This window comes from Melospiza georgiana, chromosome 2 (genome assembly GCF_028018845.1).
Source record: "Melospiza georgiana isolate bMelGeo1 chromosome 2, bMelGeo1.pri, whole genome shotgun sequence".
NCBI lineage: Eukaryota > Metazoa > Chordata > Aves > Passeriformes > Passerellidae > Melospiza > Melospiza georgiana.
The window spans coordinates 81,326,893-81,350,484 of record NC_080431.1 but is presented as its reverse complement, the minus strand read 5'-3'; the positions used below and the strand labels follow the sequence as shown (position 1 = coordinate 81,350,484).

The following is a 23,592-nucleotide window of genomic DNA, read 5'->3' as shown; positions in this document are numbered from 1 at the left end:
CTCCGGCTCCTTCCCGCACATGGAGCCCGAAACGCTCCCTCACCGCCGCTTCACTCCTGCGGCACCTTCCCAGTTGTCTCCACTGGCCGCTAAGTTTCGAGGCGGGGAGCGGCGAGCAGGCAGGGGTGTGACATCCTCGAGATACTCACCAGCAGTGAGAGGGCCAAGAATGGAGGGACCAGCTCCCTAAAAAAACTTCAAATGCAAACCAAAACTGTTTACTATTCAGGAAATTTAGTAATTATTGTCTCCCGTCCCTGTAGCAGAATTACCTTTCTTTAGATATTAGATACTTGGAGAGGCCCTTACGTTCACACTGCAAGGAGGAGACAAAGATTAGGACATTTTCAAGTATTTTGCAGCACAACAAAGAGTATTAAGGTAGAAATCAACAGCATACAGATTTCTTCGAAGCACACAACTCGGATACTTTCACTAAATGCATTATTTACTAGCCTATACTGAACTGTCTGCCCTTCGGCACTTTTCACTGTTTACTTGCACCATAAGTATCACCAAAAGAGCATTACAGGAAGAAATACTATACCTCAGTGCCAAGCAAGGGCATCTTGGATTAGAAGGCTGAAAATGTTTGGTAAATATTAGTTTAGTCTCCCAATAAATGTGTAATGAAATCTCTTATGCCTCATTTATGGTGAGGAAACTGAGGCAAAGCATCCTGCTCTAAGTTAAGCATCCTGCTCAAAAGCAAAAGAGAAATAAAAAGTAAAACATGTTTTTAGGTTCTCTTTGCTTAACCAAAGAGCAAAACTCTTTTTCCAGAGAAAGAAGTAAAAGAACAGAAAACTGCAAGGCAGACAACAAAGGCTCAAATCAGATTAAAAACACTACACCAAAATACCCTTTATGATGCACATTTTGCTGTTTTCTATGAAGCTGTGGCAATACATTCAATAAAACAGACAGGGAATATTCAATTTTTTCTATTTACTAAATTCTCATCTGCAACTACATTAAACTTTTTTTTTTTTTTTTTTTTTTTTTTTTTTTTTTTTTTTTTTAACTGGAGAGAGGCAAAGCATTCTCCCCAAAATCTGGCAGCGTCCATTAAATCTTCTCAGGCCACCCAGAGATTTCACTTGACAAACCACTCGTCAGCTACTGAAATATCCTCATAAGCCATAAAGACAACATTTACACTCAAGCTAATCCACCTCCTCAAAGGCAAGCAGAAAGTAGAGTGAAGCCCTTTGGGTCAGAACTTGGTTGGCTTGAAGAAGAAAAAAAGTGGAGTTTCTACCCCTGTCAGTGTGTGATGCTGGTAAGCAAAGTGGATTAAAAAAGCAGCAAAGCTCACCACTTCAATTTTGTTGCTAAGCTACACAGATATTTTGGAACTCCAAAGTTTATTTTAACAATATCTCTGTAGAAATTAAGCCCATTAGACATAAGTCTCCCAAAAAAGCACATTTAATCTTCAGGGGAGCCAGAACAACTCACATACAAATCAGCAACACATCCTAATTTACAAAATCACAGAATGGGTCAGGTTGGCAGGGATCAGAGTAGGTCAGCTCCTCCAGTTTCCCTGCTGAAGCAGGTTCATCCCAGAGCACATGGCAAGGGACTGTGTGCAGACAGTTCTGAAATACCTCCGTGAGAGGGACTCTACAACACGCTGGGCAATCTGTTCCCGTGCACCTGAACAGTAAAGAAGTTTTCTTGTGTTCAGGTGGAGCTTCCTGTGCATCAGTTTCTGTCCATTGCCTCTCATCCCAGTGCTGGGCACCAAGAATGGTGTGACTGGATGCCTGGCTCCAACCTCTTGACAGCCTCCCTGCAGATAGTCACAGACATGGATGAGGCCCCCTCTCAGACATCTCTTCTCAAGGCTGAACAAGCTCAACTCCTTCAGCTTTTCCCCATACGATATTTGAGATCGTCAGAATCCCAGCCCATCCTTGGGCCATTCTGGCAATGGTTATTAAACACCAAAATGATACTTTCCTAACAGGTCACACTGACACTACAGAGCCTGCAGCACTCACGTGGTGTACACAGTAAATTCATCCACTTCACAGCTTCCTTCTAGGGGGGGTTCATGTTGGTAAACCTTCAGTAGGAGTGTCACAGTTTCGATCAGTTGTCTCAATGGTGACAGCAGGAATCCTCTCCCAAGCAGCAAGGCCCTTCCTCCTTGTGTGCCAATGTTCATGCATAGCAAAGACAGCAGCTCTGAGACAGAAATGGGTTTAGTCATTCACATCCAGGGCTTCTTCCTCCTGAATATTCACACAATTTCAGCTTTGGGGGTGTGCAAACAGATATACCAGATATAAGAGAAAGTTAAGGACTGTCTAAAAATAATGGATGCCACACTGCCACACGCAGTTTACATTCGGCCTTCAACCCTAAGGAGAAAATTTCTTTTTCCCATTCTTGCTGTAGGAACATCTGCCAGGCATGCCATGAAGGAGTAAGTGTGGGCAGAGCAAACCCCAACCCACTCACATTTATTTCTTGGCTTAAACACTCAAGAGGCACTTATTGAAATCTTTGTTATTCATTCAGCAAACGAAGAGACTCTTCAAATATATTTGACAAACTGTTTCCAGTCACAATAAAAAGTCAGTCTCACAACATTGAACATACAGGTTTTACTTTACTCAGAGAAAGATGTGGCTTAGGGGATGAAGCATGAAGGTAAACAGGGTGAATGAAGCCAGAAACCACCTACACCAGAAACTCTGGATAATGCCAGAAAGTAGCCTTGTTTTGGTAAGTTTCTTCTTATCTGCCTTAATGATTTCTTTCTATAAATCCTGGGGCATCAGGAAAGAACTTTTCACCAAAGATAGTAGAGAACATACATCCAGTGTTTAAACCAAAGTTCCATTGATTTTATCAGCATGTGAACATCATTTCACATTGGTGGATGACAATAAAGTCACGCCAAACTGAAACTGGAGGAATTGCAGAGTCATAGATACAACAGCACGTGGGACAAGTGACACTGTCCATACAGCATCTTCTCCATGCTCTGTGTCCCCACCTGAGCTGTGAGCATCTGGTTTCAGAATGGTTCAGGACACAAGAGAGATGTGGTACTACCTTGCTCTGCCATAAGCTATTATTTCCCACCTGTGAGGGTTAATCCAGTAAGCCCTCAAATTAGACTCACACTGTCTTTACACTATTGTACTGAGGAAGCAGATGGCTTACCTTATGCCACCATCACACTCAGCTGTGTGACTGCTCCTGTCAGCTCTATGAGTGAGGCTAAGACCATGCTATCACAGGCTTTATAAGCCAAGCTTTACAAGCATGCTGTTACTTCCAAACATTTAATAACTTTTAAGGATTTTTGTTCTGCAACTCTTGTCTTGACATTTCATCTTGCACATACAGCAAATGCAGCACATCTGGAACTGATTGAGCCTTCTGGTGTGGCACAGATTTGCTCTGCTCCCATCTCACAGCCATGCTGGAATGCTGAGAGCACGACAGCACAACAGACGTTAAGCTCAGTGCTTAATTTTATGTCCACAGGCAGCACGAGCCCACTCCTGCAGTGGATAATCTCATCTTCAGTCATGGTGTTCTGTGACAGGAATTTACAACAGTGGCAGAACATCTTCCCAGGTGTTAAACTATTTACTTTACCTGTGCAGGAGGTTGGCATTTGGTTTTATATAAAATAATTGTGACACCGAGGTAGCTGCCTACAAGTGAAATGATCAGTGAATCTTCCATTTTCATAACAATATGGGACTGTTGCAGGTAAAATTATTTCTTATTGACACACAATAAATACTTACATGTCAAACTTTCCACAATATGACCATTAGCACAACCAACAGAATAACAGAAAAGACAGAATCAGAGCAGAATCTTTTGTGATATTAAAGAGAATTTTCCATTACTTCAGCTGTCATCTGGACAGAACTGTGTGATAAAAAGCTTCATTGGGAATTCAATATTTAGTAAGTCTTCTGTCACAGCTGAGTGAGCAAAAAAAAAAATCCAAACCAAAACACCAAAGCTTTAAGCACATAAATTAATGTCACATATGACTACAGTTTTGCTGCAGCATTTTTCGCAAAACTGGCTGATGCTAACAGTAAAGCCCCACTATGTAAGAGACTTTAGAAATGATGAGAGATGTATGGGTCCTTTCAAGGCTTTTGACTACACAATATATTGACATTCTTCTTGCAGCTACTGTCGAATTTACCTAGAAAGAATGAACAGATCAAATAATTAAAAGGAAATTAGACAGTCCAACACAGCAGAAAGAGGGGTTTTGTTTTCCTGTCAAGAACAGACAATATATTTCCTGAACAAAACCCCTTTTCCACTAGGTTTCCTCCACCAACTTGCTAGACTATTTCTCTGTGCAGCAGTCCACCAGTCATAAAAAAAAAAAAAGGTAGGCAGCATCCAGGAGCTTAAATGCATAGATCAAAATGGTGAAAGATCCATCCCTTGTTCTGAACGTAAATCTAACCAAGCTGGACTGCTGAAAGAACATACTTTCATCAGCAGTATTTACTGCTACACTGTTGGCAGGATCATAATGGCCCTAACCAAGGATAAGAAAACACTTGCTTTGCTAACCTACGGTTCCCAAAACATTTAGATGCAGGTCAGTCCCCAAGGATCCCATTTCACTGTCCTTCCTTAGACTTTCAGCTCATTTTGATAAATTCTCTAGCCTTTAATGGATGCAGCCATAATCCTGCAAAGGAGCTGTGCTTGAACTGGTTGTAGATAAACTCACACTGAATCAGAACTATGCAGAAAGCCTTCTGGGGAATCTGAGAAGCCAGGTCACGGTGTTTGAAAACTAAGTATCATCTTTAAGAGTTACAATTAAATTCCAGTATAATGTACAATATTCACGCACTTCAGCTATTTGAGGCAGGAACGTATGCTGGAGCAGTCCCAGAGTTAATTTATGGGGCCAACCATCATTTGGAATCTCTGCTGCAGAAAACATTGTTCTTGAATCTAAAATTCTCAGTAAACCCTGTGCTCTAAACTGAAAGCACAGAGCTGAGACTCACTATGTGATATCATGACTTCCTAGGAACAACCAGCTGGAAAAATGAATGTCTCAAGTGTATAAATGTTTTTGTTAGATTTTTGCAACTAATTCACTGTGGAGTTGATGTTTTATCTCTAAAGGTGAGTGAGTCTTACCAGGAGATGCTATGTCTGAAGCATATGTAGTGGTTGGGATCTGCAGTGGGCCAGGAGCACTAACATACAGGAATGCAAAAGAGGAGATTTTGAGTCTAAGGCACAAATTACTGATACCTTCTAAATAAAGGATCATTGTTTCTGCTTCCTTTTCTTCAGTGAGCTACACAGCACAGGGTAAGGATACCTCTCCACCTTTTGACTCTTTTTACTTCAATTAGGAAATACATATTTGGATCTTTTTCTCACTCTGTCCTGGAAGAACACCTTACAGTGACTTCCTACAATAACACAGGGCATGTCTCTACCACTCTGCAGCTGGGATGAGGAGTGTGCTTCTGCAGAAACTCCCCACCAACTGCACTTCAGCTGACATCACAGAGAAGTCTTAGAGGATGTGATTCGGAAAAAAACAAAGATGAAAATGTGTTTCAGGAGTGCACCTATTTTGCTGCAAACAAACATTAAATCCCCAGCACTAGAGTTTGTGTGAAACAAATAACTATGTGAAACAAATTTTTGTGAAACAAATAACTATGAAACATAAAGCATCATGTCTTCTCCAACAATTTTTCCCTAAACAGCTATTCCAACTCAACTGCTTTTCTTAGTAAACATTGCCACAGAACCCTATACAGAATGGGTGCTTATAAGACATTCCCAAAGGGAAACAGGGAGGTAGAAGAGGAGAGAGTAGCTTAGAATCAACTCATTGCTTCAAACTCAGCTAAACCACCTGAGTGCCAAGATGGTTAACTTTGCAGAAAAAAACATGCTCTAAGAAAACTGAAATAGGCAACAGATACCTGCAAACATCTACATTTGTTGTCTTCTCTCAAGGGATTCTAAAGATCGTGCTTGTTAATGGAATCGAGATTATTTCACTGGGCAAACACATGTTATTTTGAGAATTCCTCCACAGAAACAACTAAAATGAAAAGCTTAGTCAACCATCAGTAGGTTAATATACTCATTTTACACAAGTTTAACTTTTCTGAAGATAAAAAAAAAAGTATATTTCCTTACTGGTAGGAAATAGCTCAGGCAAATAAGACTTGTTTGACTGACAGGGGAAAGGAAAAACCCCCAATGTAGTGTTGAAAAAGAGGCAAAATAGTGAATTTGCTTGAAACACAGCTAAATATGTAACGCCTTAAATCCTCACCTCCAAGAAAAGGCTCTATTGAAGTTTTTTTTCTTGCTCTACTTACATGATTTTCTGAAAAAGAATCTATCAGTTTTGGAAAGATTGCTCAGAACAGTTTAAGTAACAAACCAAAATCACCTGTTGGTGTCAACTTCTCCCATGAATGCTCCTATTTTCCTTCCACTGCAGAGAAGGTGTGTTGAATGGCAACTCTATATATTAGGTGATTTGAGTATCAGAAGTGTAAAGAGACCTTGAAACTCTGAGTTGTCTTTTGAATATATGCATCTATCTTTGCTAGTGAAAAAGAGGTACAGGTAGAAACTAGATATGCAAGTAATAAAGATTTTCAGAGTCTTCATGAGGACAGGGTTAGCTTCTCTCAAGGTACATACTGTGGGACCTTTGCAGAAATCAATCTATTTAAAAAGCGCCACAGAAAACATTTTATGCCAACTCAGGAAGCAGCAGTAATTGTGTACCTTAATTTTTCATCTTAGTGCTCTAATGCAGCTGTTACACTGACAAAAAGTTTTGTAAAACTACATAAATATGTACAGTTATAATATATTCTTTCCTTATCCACTACAGTATATTTAAAACCAGGGACAATTTTTGAATATACTTATTCTTTCCAGAGGACATTACCTTAGGCTTGTCTACACTGAGTTTGGTTCCAATCAGTCTGTCTCCATCCACTCTGCTTCTCTAGTCTTGACTAATTTTAGAAAATCTGTCATCATCAAGCTCTTGCATGGCAGTTCTCTTCTTCAGATCCCTAACAAATAAATACAGGTCTCAGCACAAATCTGGAGACTCTCAGTCCTCAGCTTTATGTTTTGGAACATTAAATATTTCTTTCTGAATTAACTCACTATAATTAACTAAATACTGCTATTTAGAAAACCCCAAAACAACCAACTAACTAACTGCACAGTGTAGAACCCCCTTCCCACGTTTTACTAACTCAGTCATGTAAGACTGCAATCCTTCATGACCAATGCCACAGGCATAGCATGATTATGAGCTGCCAGAGCACAGGATTAACTCAGTTTAAAGTACAGCAACTTCATACACAGCACTATGAAGTGTAATGACACAGCTAAATATGCCGGCACAGGATCAGTAGGGCTTTCATTACCTTTTAACATGTACTACTACCCCTCTTCAGAACATGGTGCCTCCTTTTGGCAATCCCCTTTTGCCACACATTCCCCAACAGGTGCCACAATCCATGAGTCCAAGTCTGTGGATCTTGGGAGGCCCAAGATCAGGGCAGGTTAACACTGCTTTCCCATCACTACACTTTCTCAAGGCTCAGTAGTGAAGAGTCCAAAAGGATCTATTTAACTCTGTTCTGGCTCTGACCTTAGCACAATTTTCTAAAGAAGCAATTTTGTAAACTTTACAGAAAGTTCTCTGATTCTCAACCCAAGATTTCTTTGATTCAGGACTACATCTCCTCTTCTACACCTTTTTTAAAGCAATTCTAGACTTGATGCTGAACTGAAAATCCTGGAGCTGCCTGTTAAACAGAACAGCAGGTGAAACAGGAGCAGCTGAAGCACATGTCATTTTTCACTGAAGCACCTTAGACCTGACCAGCAGGATGGCACAAATGGCAGAAGTGAAATTCACTTCATACCAACTACATAGATACAAAAAAATAATTCACACTGAATTTGAAGAAACTATAAGAAGAAGAAGTAAGTTCCCTCTTCGTCATCCTGAGCATTTATTTTTAAGTCTCTGCTTTTATTGTGGTTATCCAAGAACATGTTCAATCACTATATCAAAGCTGAATAACCCCCAGTAGGATAAATTGTCCCTCTGTAACAACAGCACATACACTAAGCATGTTCTTGAGGGGATTACAAATCCTTCTCCTAGATTCTGATCACCTTACCTACACTTCAGCTTCTTGCAGTGGTCAGTGGAAAAATCCAAAAACCCACACAGGCAACCTTATAATCTGCTTTTGCACAATTTCTTTGTGAATTGTGATTGCTTCTGTCCTCCCTCTTTGCCTAGCCAGACAAGCTTAATGCTGGTCCCACAGGAAATACCTGGCTTCATGCACATTTTTTAATGCAATCACCTTCAACATTCTCCTTGGGTCATCCAGGAGAAAAAGTTTTTGTTTTAAACCAAAATGATTAATAATTAATAAATGATTTTGTTATAAATAACAAAATCTCTGTCCCATGATACAAAAGTCCTTGCAACTACTCAGCAGCTTCTATTGAAATCCCACCAATCTCCTTATCTCTTGATAGATAGGAGCAGCCAGTTCTTTGGCTTTCTCTGCTCCATCCTCTAAAACCTTTATCAGATGAGACTTGTCTTCCTGGAGTTTCTTGATTTCACTCCTGATAGGTGCAAATTTTTGGATAACGGCCTCTGCCACCACCATTTTGTAGTGAGCAGTGTCGAGACCAGTGGCTTGGTGCAGCACGTCTTTGATGCTCAGCCCCGTCACTGCGGCGTGGATGGACACCAGGTTGGAGACACCGGGGCGGGCGGCGGGCTCGTAGGTCACCTCCGAGGTGAAGTCAGTCACAGCCTTGCGGAACTTCAGCACTATTTCATCTGGGCTGTCTGCTATGGTAACGGTGGCTAACTTCTGCGGGTCTGACTTGGACATCTTGGCTGATGGATCTCTGAGGGATTTAATTCTCTTTGTTGTACCTTTAAAAACAAAAAGTTATGAGCATAGACAATGGTTTCTTATGACAATTGCTAAGAACAGTGTGCAGCTATATGATGAAGCTGTTTATTCTTGCTCGAAAATGAACTGTGAGCACAATCATGTATGTTCTGTTTAGTCCTTGCATCCTTCCTGTCCTTCTAAGAAGCCACCTTTCTCCTCTCATAAGCTGAATGAAGCCCATTCCATTTCTCCCATCCTCAAGAAGCAGGAAATTCTGCTGGAGCTACTTCTAATATTTTATGTGGCTTACATGCTGATTTGCCCCCAAATTTTTCCCTCATCTATCACTGCACTTTACTGAATGGTTTTGAGCAGCGGAGAAACAGGTTAACTCCACTGGTAAAAAAAAAAAATAGAATCCCATAACAGCTAATCTCCTTATTTCAGGAAACTCTTCCACTCAAAATCTCTTGCAAATTCTCCTAAATCTCAGTAAAACAGTTATTAAAATTCTCTAACTCAACACTGACCAGCTCTGTTAGATGTAAAGCACTGTTTAGATAAGAAAGGTGTGGGTGTTGTACAAACTGCTAAGATACATGCATGTACATGAAACAGATAAATGGCATTAGGAGAATATTGCAAAGTACTTTAACAGCATCAATCCACACTGCTTCAGTTTTTCACCAAGAAATATCATTCATGGAGTACCTAAAGTATCACTTATCTACAGAGTACTTATACCAGTTGTTTTTACACACCTAATACAGCCAACAAAATTACCTGCATACTGCTCATAGATGGCCTATGTACTCAGTGAAAGGATAAGGGTTCTTCCAGCATACAATTCAGACTGCCCCAGAAAGTGCTTTGTTCTGAAATCACTTTTTGGAAGAGTCTCTTCTGCAAATTTGAAAGAGTCCAGGTAATTCAATTGTCTACAGCTAGTGAGTCTGAATAGGTCCCCTACCTTCTCCATCCATCTAGGATGTTTTGTTGGTTTGCATATACTTATGAAGTAGTACTTCAGAAGTACTACTTAAGAAGGAATACTTTTTGGGAGCAAAATGAAATGCTTTTTCCTTTTTTTTTCCAAATTGAGCTTTTTATTTAATGGTAAACAGTCTCACCTGCATCAGAGGCTACACTCAGCTCGTCTCTATAGTGTTTAGTACTCCATTAGAAACTGTAGCATTTGCAATCCCTGATATTCTCAAAACACCACTCCAGGTCTAACATAATTTTTGTCACTGAGGCTTGAAAATTGAGAAAGCTTTATTACTGCCTGTCTTTTCTAAGGTGAGAGCTCCTTGCCCTTTTGGGGGCGAAGGTCTCTGCTGTGCATTCCTCTACATTACTTACAACAAAGATGCAGCGCTTCATCCTTGCCCAATTCTTCACGTTTCTTAGCAAACATGCCATTTGCGCCATCTGACTCCTCCTCACCCCCCGGCCTATGACCTTACAGCTCAAAAATGGCCGAGAAGATTTTCCTTGTAAGTCTTCTTGAGACTAAGATCAAAACCGTAAAGTCTTAAGCTCTGTGACAGACACATATTGAAATACTCAAGCATATATTAAACACCCTTAAAAAAAATTGGAGCACTGTACATATAACCCAACAGGCTGTTCAGCAACCTTAAAGTAAACATCTCTGACTTGGACACTGAAGAATTCTGCTTGCTAGAGGTCTGTTGCCTTGTTGCTTACATGTCTCCTGAATGAGCAACATGGAATAGAGACCCTACTTTTTTTAAAAAGTCCAGTGCTTGAAGAGCAAGGCTGACTGGCAGCAGAGTGCATCTGGCCCGCTGGACTAGAATACCAGACGTCACGTACATTCCTCAACCATGGATTTCTAAAGCCTTATATCTATCTTGGGAGTTCATTTTCACAGCCTCTAGGCTCTTTTTGCCAGGTTTTAATTTTCCACTCCCTTAATATCAGTTTGCCCCCTTTTCTTGGTCCCTGAAACTATTTCCACAATGTTTAAATCCATCTTCAACTTCGAAGTGCAGTTAAGGGAAAAAAAATAACCAACTCACTTAAAATGGCTTTGGGCACAGGAAAGAATTCTCCATATTTCTTGTTGAAATGTTGTGCTATATCTTGGGCTAGTTCCAGGTGCAGGACTTGATCTTCTCCAACAGGAACACGTGTTGACCTTTTAATAAAAGACAGATACAGGAAACTCAGCAAAGCTCTCTGGTTCTGCTGAAATGTTACTCAAGACTGTAACAGCTTCTGCCATGACTGAGGGCCAGACTGAGCCAAACACTCAGTCCCAGCTAGATAAAGGTGCTGTGGGAGCAAGATCCCAAACTGAACATATTCAAGGATGACTCTGCTTTTTGTGCTGAACTGAAGCACATAACCAAGGCCAAAAATAGCCCTTTGTGAAGACATATATGGCAAAGATACCTGTAAGAGCAACTCATTAAACTCAGCTCAAAGAAAGGTTTCTTTAGTATCTCCTGTTGCCTCTTTAGAGATCAAAGAGCACATGCTATAGTGTAAAAAAAAAGTAAGAAAGATCTGCAAGGCATAAAGTGCAGGCAGCTTGTCATGTCAAGTCTCAGGAAAACATAACTGCTGTTGAGTTAGTACTGAGGATGTATCAAGGGAAGGAAAGAAGAGAGTGTTTCTTCTTCATCACAATTGTATAAATCATGTGGTCCAGCGCCTCTATTGTCACAAGAGTTATTAGAGGATTCAAAGGATAATTTGATCTTCTGTATTGAACTCAATGGCTTGAACACACTTCTGGAGGGAAACGCAATCTGCATCAGAGGACATGAGGAGGTGAAGAGTCCATTACTTCCCCTGGTGATTCTTTCCCACAGTTAATCATACTTGCTAAAAATGTATGATTCTTTTAGATGAGGCAGACTTGAAATCTTGCCAGCTTTTGATTACTCTCCCATCCCCCAGCAGATTTTTTTTCCTAAGGCTTACAGGGTATTCAGCTATGAATACTGGACATGTTCCAAAATAAGGAAGTTCACCATGCATCTTTTAAGTTCCCAGAAAATTTCAGATCAACATGGTATGCTTTCCTTCCGATTCTGAATTACTGGGCTGACATCCAGGAATCAATTTGTCCACCTTTATTCTCAACCAGCCAGCAAGGCAACCTAAAAACAGTTACAGTAGGAATCAATAGGAAAGCACAGTGCCCTATAACTGAGAGAAAATCAGTTACCATAATCAATATACTTTAAGCAGGTCAAAAGAAATGTTTCCATATGCCAAAATGGTTCCATATTCACAAAGTTTGCCACTAAACAGAAAACATATTATCTCCATAAAAGCTTCTGCACGATTCCTTGCCTTTTTCCTTGCTGGCTTTTAAAAAAACTTTTTCTATTCTGGTGCTATTTTTACTTCTTTCTGTCGTGCATTTACCTTCTGTCCATTTTCCTGTCTCTTTGATCCTTGGTTCATCTGAGCTAGTACTGTTTCTCCCCCTCCTCCAGCTCTAAATTCTACTTCATGACTGCTGTTCCCTTCCTGTGTTTCCATTTCTCACCAATTCTTGTTCCTCATATTATTTTGTTTACATTAAAACATTTCTTATTAAAGACATTAAGTCAAGTTTCTTCAAAGAGATATTGTTTCTCTTTCAATTCCTTGTTTTGTGCTCTGGGTGGACAGCCTGCTGTTAATACAGATAGTAGCCAACAAACCACTGGCTTTGCTAAGGAAAGATGAAACACCTGATCTTATTAGAGATGGAAGAGACAGACATGGTTGAGCTCAATCAAAACAACGTGATTTCTGATAAAGTTGTCTAAATTTCACCCTTAAATACTTGATGCTCAAATCACTCAAATATTTGACAATCAAATGGGACTCACTTCAAATAAAATCATTACGATATTCAAAATAATTCTGCCTTTTGCTTGCTTCCTGTTATTTTTAGTTAAAATTTAGGTAAATTAGAAATACCATCTCTTGGTCTTTTAACAGTCCCTTTTTCCCTACTATGATCAATTAACATGAAATTTCTCTAGATACATTTTTCTGAATTCACAGCTGGTTAATCTTGGTTAGTCTGACCTGACATCCTTGTCCTCAGTTCTGTGTTAATTCTCCGTCCCAATCAATACTCACAAGTTCCTTCAGAACAATGCTACAAAGTACATATGCTCTGAACATAAAAAAAAAAAAATCATATATGGTGCACTGTCTTCAACATTTACTTACTGAGACAGTTTAAATCATATTATGAAATACAACCAGTGATTACAATGCACTACAAGTTCTATTAGCCAGGCTACAGGCATGCTGAGTTCCCAGTCCCTCACTAGGGGCTGTTTCCACTGCAGCACTAGCCAGGCACTACAAGCTGCAGTCAATAAGTTTCACTTTTTCACCAGTATGAACTGGCCTACACAGAATCCCCCACTAATATTGGTATGCTACATACAGACAGTTTAAGTACAGTACACTGCATAAAATAAAGCATAAGTACTTTAAAAAAAAAGTGTATCAGTGTGAATGTGCAATATGTATAATTAAAAATCAGTCTGTTACAATTGCCTAATAATTATTCTCACATGACCAGATTTTGCTCTTTACAGCCCTGTCAGTAGCTTTTTAACCAGGCTAGATTTCAACCAGCCACTCAAGAGTCTGTCTGTCATCCATTTCCAATCTTCTGATCTAATCACACCCAGCTCCCCTGCTCAATAAGTTAGCATGTTGACCTGACAGGCATTCATTCCAATGTAGCTGAACAGACATTGCCCATGGGCTCACATTCTGCCTCTTACTTGTACAGTAAAATATCTGCTGCTTGAAGCACAGGGTAAGTCAACAAACCAACAGTTCCTTCGCTATTCTGGCTGGCACGCTTCATCTGTTTGGAAAAGAAAAACAGAAGAATCACACTTTTGACTGATGGTATCAAGGTCTGTGATTTTAATTAATTAGAATTCTGAATAATTGAGTAATTTATTATGTAGCTCTACAGAAGACAGTGTCAAGTAAAATCCACTACTTATGAATATATTCTAGTTGATGTCTTACATTTATGAATTTCTCTACACTGTTCTGATATTCTAGTGAGAAGGGAACATAGGGTTTCTTTTGTTTTCTGTTTGTAACCATATTAATGGAAATGGTTTCAAATGAAAAACGATAAGGCTAAGTTATTAAACTTGGATATTACACATAAATCCTACTTTTTAAATAGTGTCTTCAGCAATAAATTTTTGAAACACTTCATAATGGAGATACAAAAAGATATTAAAAGGTATTAACCTGTGTTAGAGATCAAGACACAGTGATCACACACAGTCACCAGGACAGCCAGTGACAGCTGGGAGAAGCCAGACCTACACAGGCAGAGTCCAGTGCTGTCTCCATCAGTTCTCACTGCTCCCCACAATTTACCTAATGCATTCAAGTCCTCTACTGCTCCCTGATATGGATCACCTAGATCAAGACAGTCAGGGTGCAAACACTAACTCTGTTCTAGCAATGACATATCTGTGTTTTACTTTTAGGAATATTTAAATATACTAACCCCCTTGAAATCTGAATTATTTCATTAGGACTGATCAAATATATTTCAACTTGTCTCACAGTCTCCAACAGATCCTGAATTCTGTCTCCATCTTAAGTGCCTAGGGTTCAGGGAACCTAATTTGCAAAGCCTAGCACCTGTAACACCTATCTGTAGGTCTGGAAAGTCAATCCAGTCAAAGTAGGATTTAGGAGCTTAACTTTAGAACCTCAGGTTTGAAAAGGTTTGCTTTAATCTATGCCATGCATTAACACTGGTTGCTGTATTTAAGTTTTACTGGTTTTATTTAATTAAGAAGGAAAACAGGAAAAAAGAAAACATCTGGAGGTATTTAAGGCTGCTCTGAACTCTGCAAGCCCAAACTGCTCTTAAGCTGTTGGGTTTTTTTTTTTTCCCCTTTTTCAGATACTTCTCTCTCCTGTCTTTTTCTGCTTACTAAATGTCAAAATAAAATACAAGGAAATTAAATGTAAGAACTCTATTGATGCAGTCAGGCTAATGCAACACCAAGATTAAGAAGATGAACATTTGACACTCATAAAGGCAAACATTTAAGATACAATATCACTCAGCACATTTTTAATATTTATAATTTCTATACTCCTCTTCAAACATATGCCTCTTTTGAACACTCTTCCATAAAATCTACAGAGCAGCCACTCTTTATAGTGGAAAATAAAAAGCTGTTTATGGAACTCCTTAATCGGCAAGGCCCAAGGTTTCCACTGCAATATCTTCCATTACTCCTGCATTATTAAACAAGCACTGAAATAACACTGAATGTTCTAGCAGTTTAATAACAGCAAACAAACCTCCTTTTTAGCACAGTTTTTCTGCAAATCTCTGCCAAAACCACAATTCTGTAGCTTCCGGCAGGAAAATGTTCACTAAGAACAGAACTGGAGAGGTATGTTTTACCCCTTCCACCACAAGACTACAGAATTACTTAAACCTAAAGCAAGAACAACCAAGGTAAAGTTGGTACTTCATACATGACAAGTATTTCCAGGATAACATTTCTACTCAATTCCCATAAATTTCTTTTAAATTTACCAAACTGTCCATACCTTCCACTGGGGCAAACGTAGCAGACGTGGCACATTAGTTAAGCACCCAAGAATCCAGGCAAGTTCTGCATGCTCAGGAACCTGAAAGTATGAAGTTAGAATCTATTTAAATCTTCCTCCTTTATATGCATATTTTCTCAAAGTCAGTAAGAATAAATTACATCAAAGATGAGAAAACCATTTATTTCTGTACATTACTTTTTCAGTAAGGTCAAGTGACAAGCTAATGGAAAGTTTTGGACACTGCCAGGATTGAATACCCTATATCAAAATAGTATAGCAAGGTTCTTGATCCTATCCACCCATATTCTAAACAAGGAAGAAAATGCTTTAGCAATAGCAGAGTTGAGCACACATGTAAACTCCTTTGCTTGAGTACTTGATTCACTCTTTGCAATATTGGCAGGTTTGAATCTTTAAGAGGATGCTAACTGTCTCAAAGATGTTCAAAGCTTCATGCCTGCAATATAATATAACAACTCATACAGAAGGCAGTAAAAAGTGTTTCTTGATAAGTAAGAACTACTAGGATTATTAATTGCAATTCTTTTGTTGTCACATTTTAAATACAGTAATTTCCTAGCTAGCAGTCATTGGACTACTTTGTTGACCAATGTGTAAAAGTATCCAACCTCCAGACTACAGCTCAGTGGTTAGAAATATTTCAGGTTGACTCTTTCCCTTCTTTCTGCCTTTCCCACAGATTCAGGGTTTTTATTAATTCCCTCATGCTTATTTGACCTATAATCTTCTGTGCACAAGACAAAGTGCAACAAAATACTGGAGTAAAATGAACTTCACGGAAAATACTGAGCACAAGACTCCTACTTCATCTAGAAGGAATCACCATCTGGTTGAAAGTGGTTTCTCATTTCTTTCTTCTAGTCACGGACAGAGAGGAGATGGTGCTCTGTTGCACTTGTGTTGACAAGAACCCTCTTTAAAAGCTATGCAGTCATTGATTCAGCCCTGTCAGATGTTGCTTTCGCAGCCAAGACTGCACGTGTGTTTCACTGGATCAGTGGATTTGACATTACATCAGTTACCAAAACACCAAGTGATCTAAACAGTATTTGTTGGGTTGAATACACGGTTCTTGGTCCTACCAAGTCATACTCACTTCCCACCTTGAAACAAACAGTCCTCTCCTAAATATTACTAAAGTGCTGAATATGCTGAAGAAAAAGCCTGATAAAATGGGGACATAATATGTAGAAGTATACCAAAGGGTAGAGATTTCAGCTGGAATAAAATTCAGTACTGGAGGCTAATGAGTCAGCATTCATCATCCAAATTGAAGTAACTGACTGTGTATTGGTGTGTGAATCAGGAGGTTCTAGGCTTAAACCACAAATCATTTGTCAGACTAAATCACAGTTTAAGCTACTGTGTTTTACTTGGCAAGAGGGGCAGGTAATTGCTGCCTTTGGTTGGTCATGGGGCATCTGCTCAAATATTACTCATTTAGCTATTTTAGTATTTCATCACACTGATTGCACAAATCTGATACAATGAAACTGGAAGACGTATATGATGATGCATATGACACCAGAAGAATAATTGCTCAGTCTGTTCTTCCTTTCACTGAGTAATATCCATGGATCACAATCAGGAGAAGCCATTCTCCCAGACAAACTCCATCCGCTTCTTGCTGCAGGTCCATTTAAAACTGCAGGCAAATGTCTTCATTAAACAACCAAAACACAAGAATGTGAGAAATAACACTGTACTGGATCACAACAAAGGCAACGCAGCCTTGTGCCCTATTTCCAGGAGTAGTATTTGGGGCAAACACAGGAGGCTACTGCTTCCTACAGTATCTTCCCCTCATACTTCTCCAGCATCCATAATTGTTGCACTAGGGAATATCAGAAGGAATATTAGAATTATCCCTGGCTCAGTCCTGGTAATGTACCCAGATTCCCCAGGAAACTTCTCCAGCATCCATAATTGTTGCACTAGGGAATATCAGAAGGAATATTAGAATTATCCCTGGCCCAGCCCTGGTAAAGTGCCCAGATTCCCCAGGAATATGTCTAATTGTTTTCTGAACCAGCTGATAGTGCCCACTTCACAACCCCATGGAGCAGCAAGCTCCAGAGGCTTAAACCTGATGTGTAAAGAAGTAATTTAGCCACTAATGTATCTATGTTTATTTACTGGTTTTGAATACCACCTGTTTCTTATATTGCACAATTTGGTGAACAATTCCACATCCACCTTATTCAGTGTATTTCTGATTTTCAGAACTGTGATTGCATATACGCCTCAGCCTTCTCCTCTTCAAACTGAAGCAACCCTGACTTCTGATTTTTTTCTTCTTAAGGCAGCTACTCTGTCCCCTGCGGCATGAATTCCTCTCCTTTGTATCATACCTAAATCATTAGTTCATTCTGGAGACTCTAAACCTTCACCCAGTATTCAAAAAATGGGCACATTAAGGTTTGCATGGTGACAAAACATCATCTCTGTCTTACTCACAACACCCTTTCTGGTGATGTGGTGATGATGACTTATCATTGGCTCTTTTGAAAATTGTTTGTGCTGAGCCAATGATTTCAGAGAACCGCCAATGATGACTCCAGGACCTTCTTTCCTGGATTTTGTGAGGAAGGTTTAGAATACTTTTACCCAGATGTTTTAAAGTATTTAAAGATCTTCTACCCCTTATTTGCCTGTCCACTCTGTTTTATGAGTTCTTTTGGAATTCCTTTCCTTGGCATAGCATTTGGCTACACATAAGGACTTAATACTGTCAGTGAACTTCTGTTCACTACTTTCTTCAGGTCATGAAGGAAAATGTTGACTAGAACTGCTTCCAGCAAGAATTCCTGAGCAACATGACTGCTGACTGTGCCATTCAAAAAAAATAAGTGAGCATTACAGCCTATGTGGCTTTCAATAGCGATATGATTTTTCTTTCAACAGAGAAGAGAGATCTCATATTTGCATAAATCTACAAAATGCTTTTCAGTTGATTCCTATTGTGTTAGGTAGTGTTTATTGTGCCATCACAAGGAAAACCTTTGTCAGAGAAACATCACTTTTCACACAATTTTCATTAAAAAGAGTATGACTGTTAGAGAGGCGTTCTGCTTGCTTTTTTAATTTATTTTTAAAGGAGGTTACCCAATAATCCAACAAGGATTTCAAGAAATAAAAGTATAAAGAGCTCCAATTAATTCAGGTTATTCTGTTTACTCTTTAACCAATGAAGAGTTAATAAAATTCATTTGTATTTTAAAATCTGACAACAAACCACTGTCTAGAGCTACAATGTACTTCAGGATCACCCAGTTTTTCAAAAGATAACAGATAATAATAAACTTAACTCTTTTCCAAAGAACACATAATTTTCTCAGTGTGCACTCTCCTCCCAGTACATCAGTATAAAAGTAATACAAATGGTAGAAAACCAGAATTACATCTCCAATTAACAAAACTCACAACCAGTGACAGTTGCTGAACTGTATGTCAAACCAAGCTCCAAGAATGTCACAATCACTGGTAATTCTGAAAATCAGCTATCAATTAAATCCTTCAGGTCAACTTCAGCTACTTTTATGTCCTGAAAAAAATATAATAGTCTGTTTTCAGTATAAACATTATTTTCTTGGGAAATATTTCTTGCAGCCTTGCTGAAAATATTTCCAGGAATAACAGTTTTTAAGTGCTCTATTTATTGTTTCCCTTTATAAATTCAACTATTTCCCATTTAAAATTTTCCAAAACTTCTTACCCATATCCCTATAGCAATCTCCCCTTCTCAGGGAGCCCAAATCCTACCCTTTGCTCTTCTCAGTAAATATAGCAAGTTTCTCTCTCTTTTCCTGCTCTGTGCTCTTGCTTATTTTAACAATTTTTGTTTTCAAATCTCACACAAGTCTGTAAAAACTATCAACATTTCTCAAAGGGTTGAGATGGCCACCTCTATGCTATTACCAGGGATACATTTCCTCCTTCAATCTCCATTACATTAAGCATCCCCCACAACCTGGCTTACTAATCAGTAATCAAAGAGTTATTTCCAGAGCAAACTACATACATTCCTTCCCTGTGGCCTGACAAGGCTAAAGCTGCCTACACAGATTCCTTTAATTTTTTTAAAGCACACATATTCAACAGAGGTGACCATTTCCAAACGATAATGAGCAGTTATCTAAAAGGCACAAACACTTCTGTTTCTTCACCTGAGCACCCTGCTCCTCCCTTTTTAAAGACAAATAGCTTCTTCATTATTTACTTGTGCAGCCATTTGAAGTTATTAACCTCAGGTCACATTTCATACTTGGATCTCTGGAGCTTTATATGCTGGAGTACAATCTCAGGCCTTCTTCCTGTAAATCTATTTTTTTGTCCTTGATCCTAGCTATTCCTTACCAAATTCTTGTTGATATTCCCTTGCCACAGCCAATTATATATATATATATATATATATGGAAAAGCAGTAGCTACTTTTAGTCCAAATAATTCTACATGACTTTTTATGATTAAACATACAGCTGAGGAAGATAGCAAGCTGTGAGATTCAAGAACAGTGGGACAGGCATGAATAGTGGAAGCAGATTTGAAAGCAGGCAAATCAGCAACACTGGGCCTCAGCTTTCTGAGGTTATAATACAAAGTTGTGTGTTGGCAGCTGAAGTGGCTTTCTGCAAAAAGAGATGCAGAGTTTTATTTGCAGGATGGACTTCCTCAAGTTGCAACCTATAGCCCTTCTCTGTAAGGCACTGCCAATTTGCTGCACAACTATCATGAGGAAACAGCTTTCCTCAGCAGAGTAACCTCATTAAGGGCTACATTTTAAAGGGGCAGTAAATTTTAAATATTTAATTTTGATAGAACAGAATACAAACAAAGTCTCAGGAGGTAATTTGGATAGCTGTGTCCTAAAAGAAATTGAAACAGAGAAGGGAAAAAGTCCTACATAACAAAAACAAATTAAACCATTTGTTTAAAAACAAATTAAACCATTTTTTAGGACTTTTGCGTCCTCTAGAAGTACCAGTAAGAGCTTCTGCAAAATTCAAGAGGCCCTTTTCAAAAGCAAATGATGCTCACATTTTTCTTGAATAAGAGGCAAGGTTTTATTAATGTGTAAGGTTGAAGGCAATATGTTCAAGATACTTAGCAATGTGTCTCTATATTACACAGCTAAAGAAAAAAAAAAGACCATAACAAGACAAAAAAATAGACTACCCTTGAAAAAAACGCACACAGTGCAGGTACTCTTACGACAAAAAATTTGCCAGAGTATCCCAAATTTGTGTTCAAAGAAATAATTGATTGGGTAGAATAAATTTATGGTTACAAAGGCAATATGGGATTTAAAGAACATGTTAAGCAACGTATTGAATTGGGAGGTGGTTATCTAGTTATTGTCAGTAAATGTGTTAGTATCTACCCCTCTCACCTTTACCTTGGAACAATTTAGTCACATATCCTTATTTATATTTGGTTAAAACATACAGAAATAAGATCTGCCTCTCCTTTTTGAAGAACCTGACCAAGAATATTCCTACTGGAATTAAGCTTTACTGGTTATAAACCCCAACAGACCACAGCAATTTGTCCAAAGCACCCTTTCCTCTCCTTTATTTATTATGAAATTAACTTATTTTCAGAAACATTCTCCTAGTATAACTCACAATACTGTTTGAAAAATTAGTCTGGTGTGTCCAGAAGACTGGTGAAGAGAGGAAAATATAACAGCTACATAATAGTATGAGATGAAGAAGGTAAATTAAGGCAGAAAAGAAAAAAAAAAAAAGAGAAATCCCAGTGAACCATGACTTTCCTTCCCACTGAGCTCTAGTTATGTCTAGTCCAGTCCATGAGAGAGAAAACAGAGGAATGAGAGAAGCAGAATAATTTTCTAAATTAAACAGTCACATACTTCCTCTTATGACAGGAAGTTTTCAATGGACCGTGCTAAATTAATGTACTTTAATGAATTTATAAGCTATGATGCAATAGAAGCTTTTCAGCCCCTCTGAAAATTGGACAAGGGGTAGCGTGAATCCATTCAAACTCTGCCCACAAAACAAAGCAGATGGATACTTCTGGAATATAACAGCAGTGAAACAGTGCACACATTTATATTGTTGTATTTTGGCTTTTGGAGTCAAGGCTAAGACAAATTTGCAAATTCCCACCTCCCAGAGTTACTGCCTCAATTTGCTTGCACACTGCAAGAATACTGCAGCTGATTATACTCAGAAAATAAATCAGCCTATCCAGAAGGATGAAAACTGCAATTTTCCACCCAGAAACGGAACATTATGTTGTCCAGAAACTCACAGGACTCCTCAGAGAAGTGCTCATGCAGCGTATCAAGCACTGCCTGCTGAATCAACTCTGATGGAATTTTAGTTTCCCTTGGGACACTTAGCATGTGTCTGCTACAACAGATAGGTGGACAGGAAGAACAGCCTGAGACCACATAAAAGCAAAATAAGTTTCCAATATTGTTTTGACTGTGAAGCAGATGAGATACAAGATGGTTATGGGTAAGAACTGAAATGTGTAGTGTACCCACCACGAATCAGAGAAAATGGGTTATATCATGTAAGTTTACCACGTGTGCCGATTGCATACTGTCTTCCTTATTTACCCCCCCATAGTCCTTTTTGGTTTTAATAAAAGATCTAAGTTTTATGAAAGATGACTCTTACAGCTTTTATCAGTTATGGTACAATTTAAGGAATATATTTTCTGTTTCTTCTAATACTGTCACGATATGTTGTATAAGTCATTATTCCATAACTTCTTTTTTATGCCCCCTAGGCAAAGGCAGCCACTTAAAGCATATTTTGACATTATTTTCTCTAAGAGGGTTTCATACATCTTGCAGCTGTAGTCCAAATAAAAATGCACTATTTTGAAATATGTATTTATTTTTGTTTTTCATTCTTACTAAAATTGTCACTTTTCTATAACTTCCTACTTGAGAAAATATAATTAAACAAGCTGTAATGAAAGAGCTTCTCTCACTGGGAGGCCATTTTACTGTCCAACATACACCACAATTGTTTTTCTAGATATTCTAATTAAATGTGCTTGTTTATAACCCTTCACAGACAATGTGGTTCCAAACACTACCCTAATTATTCATCGCCATCCTTCTTGCTTCTAAATATTTTCAAGTTATCATCGGTCGTTCTTTGTAGCCACTACTTCCCTAGGCTGGAATTCAAGTTTTTTATATGGTAATGGAAGTGTGGGAGATATTTGTTGAAAAGCAATGTATTAAGACCAAACATACAGCCAGCCATTAACTTACTGTTTGTACATGCTTTAAAACAATATAATCTATAAATGGTAAATTCTGAAGCATACAAAACTAATTTTCATCCAATTACTAGCACTTTCCATTTATAGGTAATTTAGCTGTAAATCCAATACAAAAGAACATAAACCATATGCTCTCTAAACAATACAATAAAGAACTTGCCTATGCAAAATTTGTCACTTTTATATAATTCTAATTGAAAGGCAAGGACATAACTGAAATCTGTTCTGGGATTCCAAGTGAACTTCACCTGTATCCTTATCATAACAGCACCTTTTGGACCTAGTATAGGCATGATAGGGATCTGTTCTCACCACACTTTCTCCCAGCAGTCAGTCTGTGATTCCTATTGTTCAGCTTTTTGCCCCTTGCTTGTATTGAAAAGGATGATAAAGTGTGTGAAAACTTTGGAGGCAGGTATTTCAGATATCACTGGATTAGAGATTTGAAAGAAAAGCCTAAGTAAGTAAAATAAATGAAACCCTTACCAAAAGGCACAGGCCTTTTGAGAAACCAAGTAGCATTATATTTTTTCACATATGGCCAACATATTCCAGAGAAGCAACACAAACAGCAAAATACAGACAGAGAAAGCCAAACAAACAAGCAAAGAACAATAAAACCCAAGCCTTTTTCAACAATTCTAGACTACTCATAGCCAGTGTAATCTAGAGAAAGTGAGAGGACACAACAGCATTTACATGAATGAATGCATGAGCAATTCCCTTAGTGGCGCTCACCACT

The 23,592-nt window shown here is 38.6% G+C and overlaps 1 protein-coding gene across 4 annotated transcripts in view; it reads right to left on the bottom strand.

The window, feature by feature from the left end:
- Positions 1-7,101: 7,101 nt before the first annotated feature.
- Positions 7,102-23,592, bottom strand: part of WARS2 (tryptophanyl tRNA synthetase 2, mitochondrial) — a 40,323-nt gene continuing 23,832 nt past the window's right edge. For all 4 annotated transcript variants that reach the window (XM_058018775.1, XM_058018776.1, XM_058018778.1 and 1 more), the window contains exons 3-6: positions 15,558-15,638; positions 13,736-13,821; positions 11,006-11,124; positions 7,102-8,998 (exon numbers count right to left, since the gene is read on the bottom strand). In XM_058018775.1, the coding sequence (XP_057874758.1) occupies positions 8,550-8,998; positions 11,006-11,124; positions 13,736-13,821; positions 15,558-15,638 (735 nt within the window). In that variant the 3' untranslated portion in view covers positions 7,102-8,549. The remainder of the gene's footprint in view (positions 8,999-11,005; positions 11,125-13,735; positions 13,822-15,557; positions 15,639-23,592) is intronic.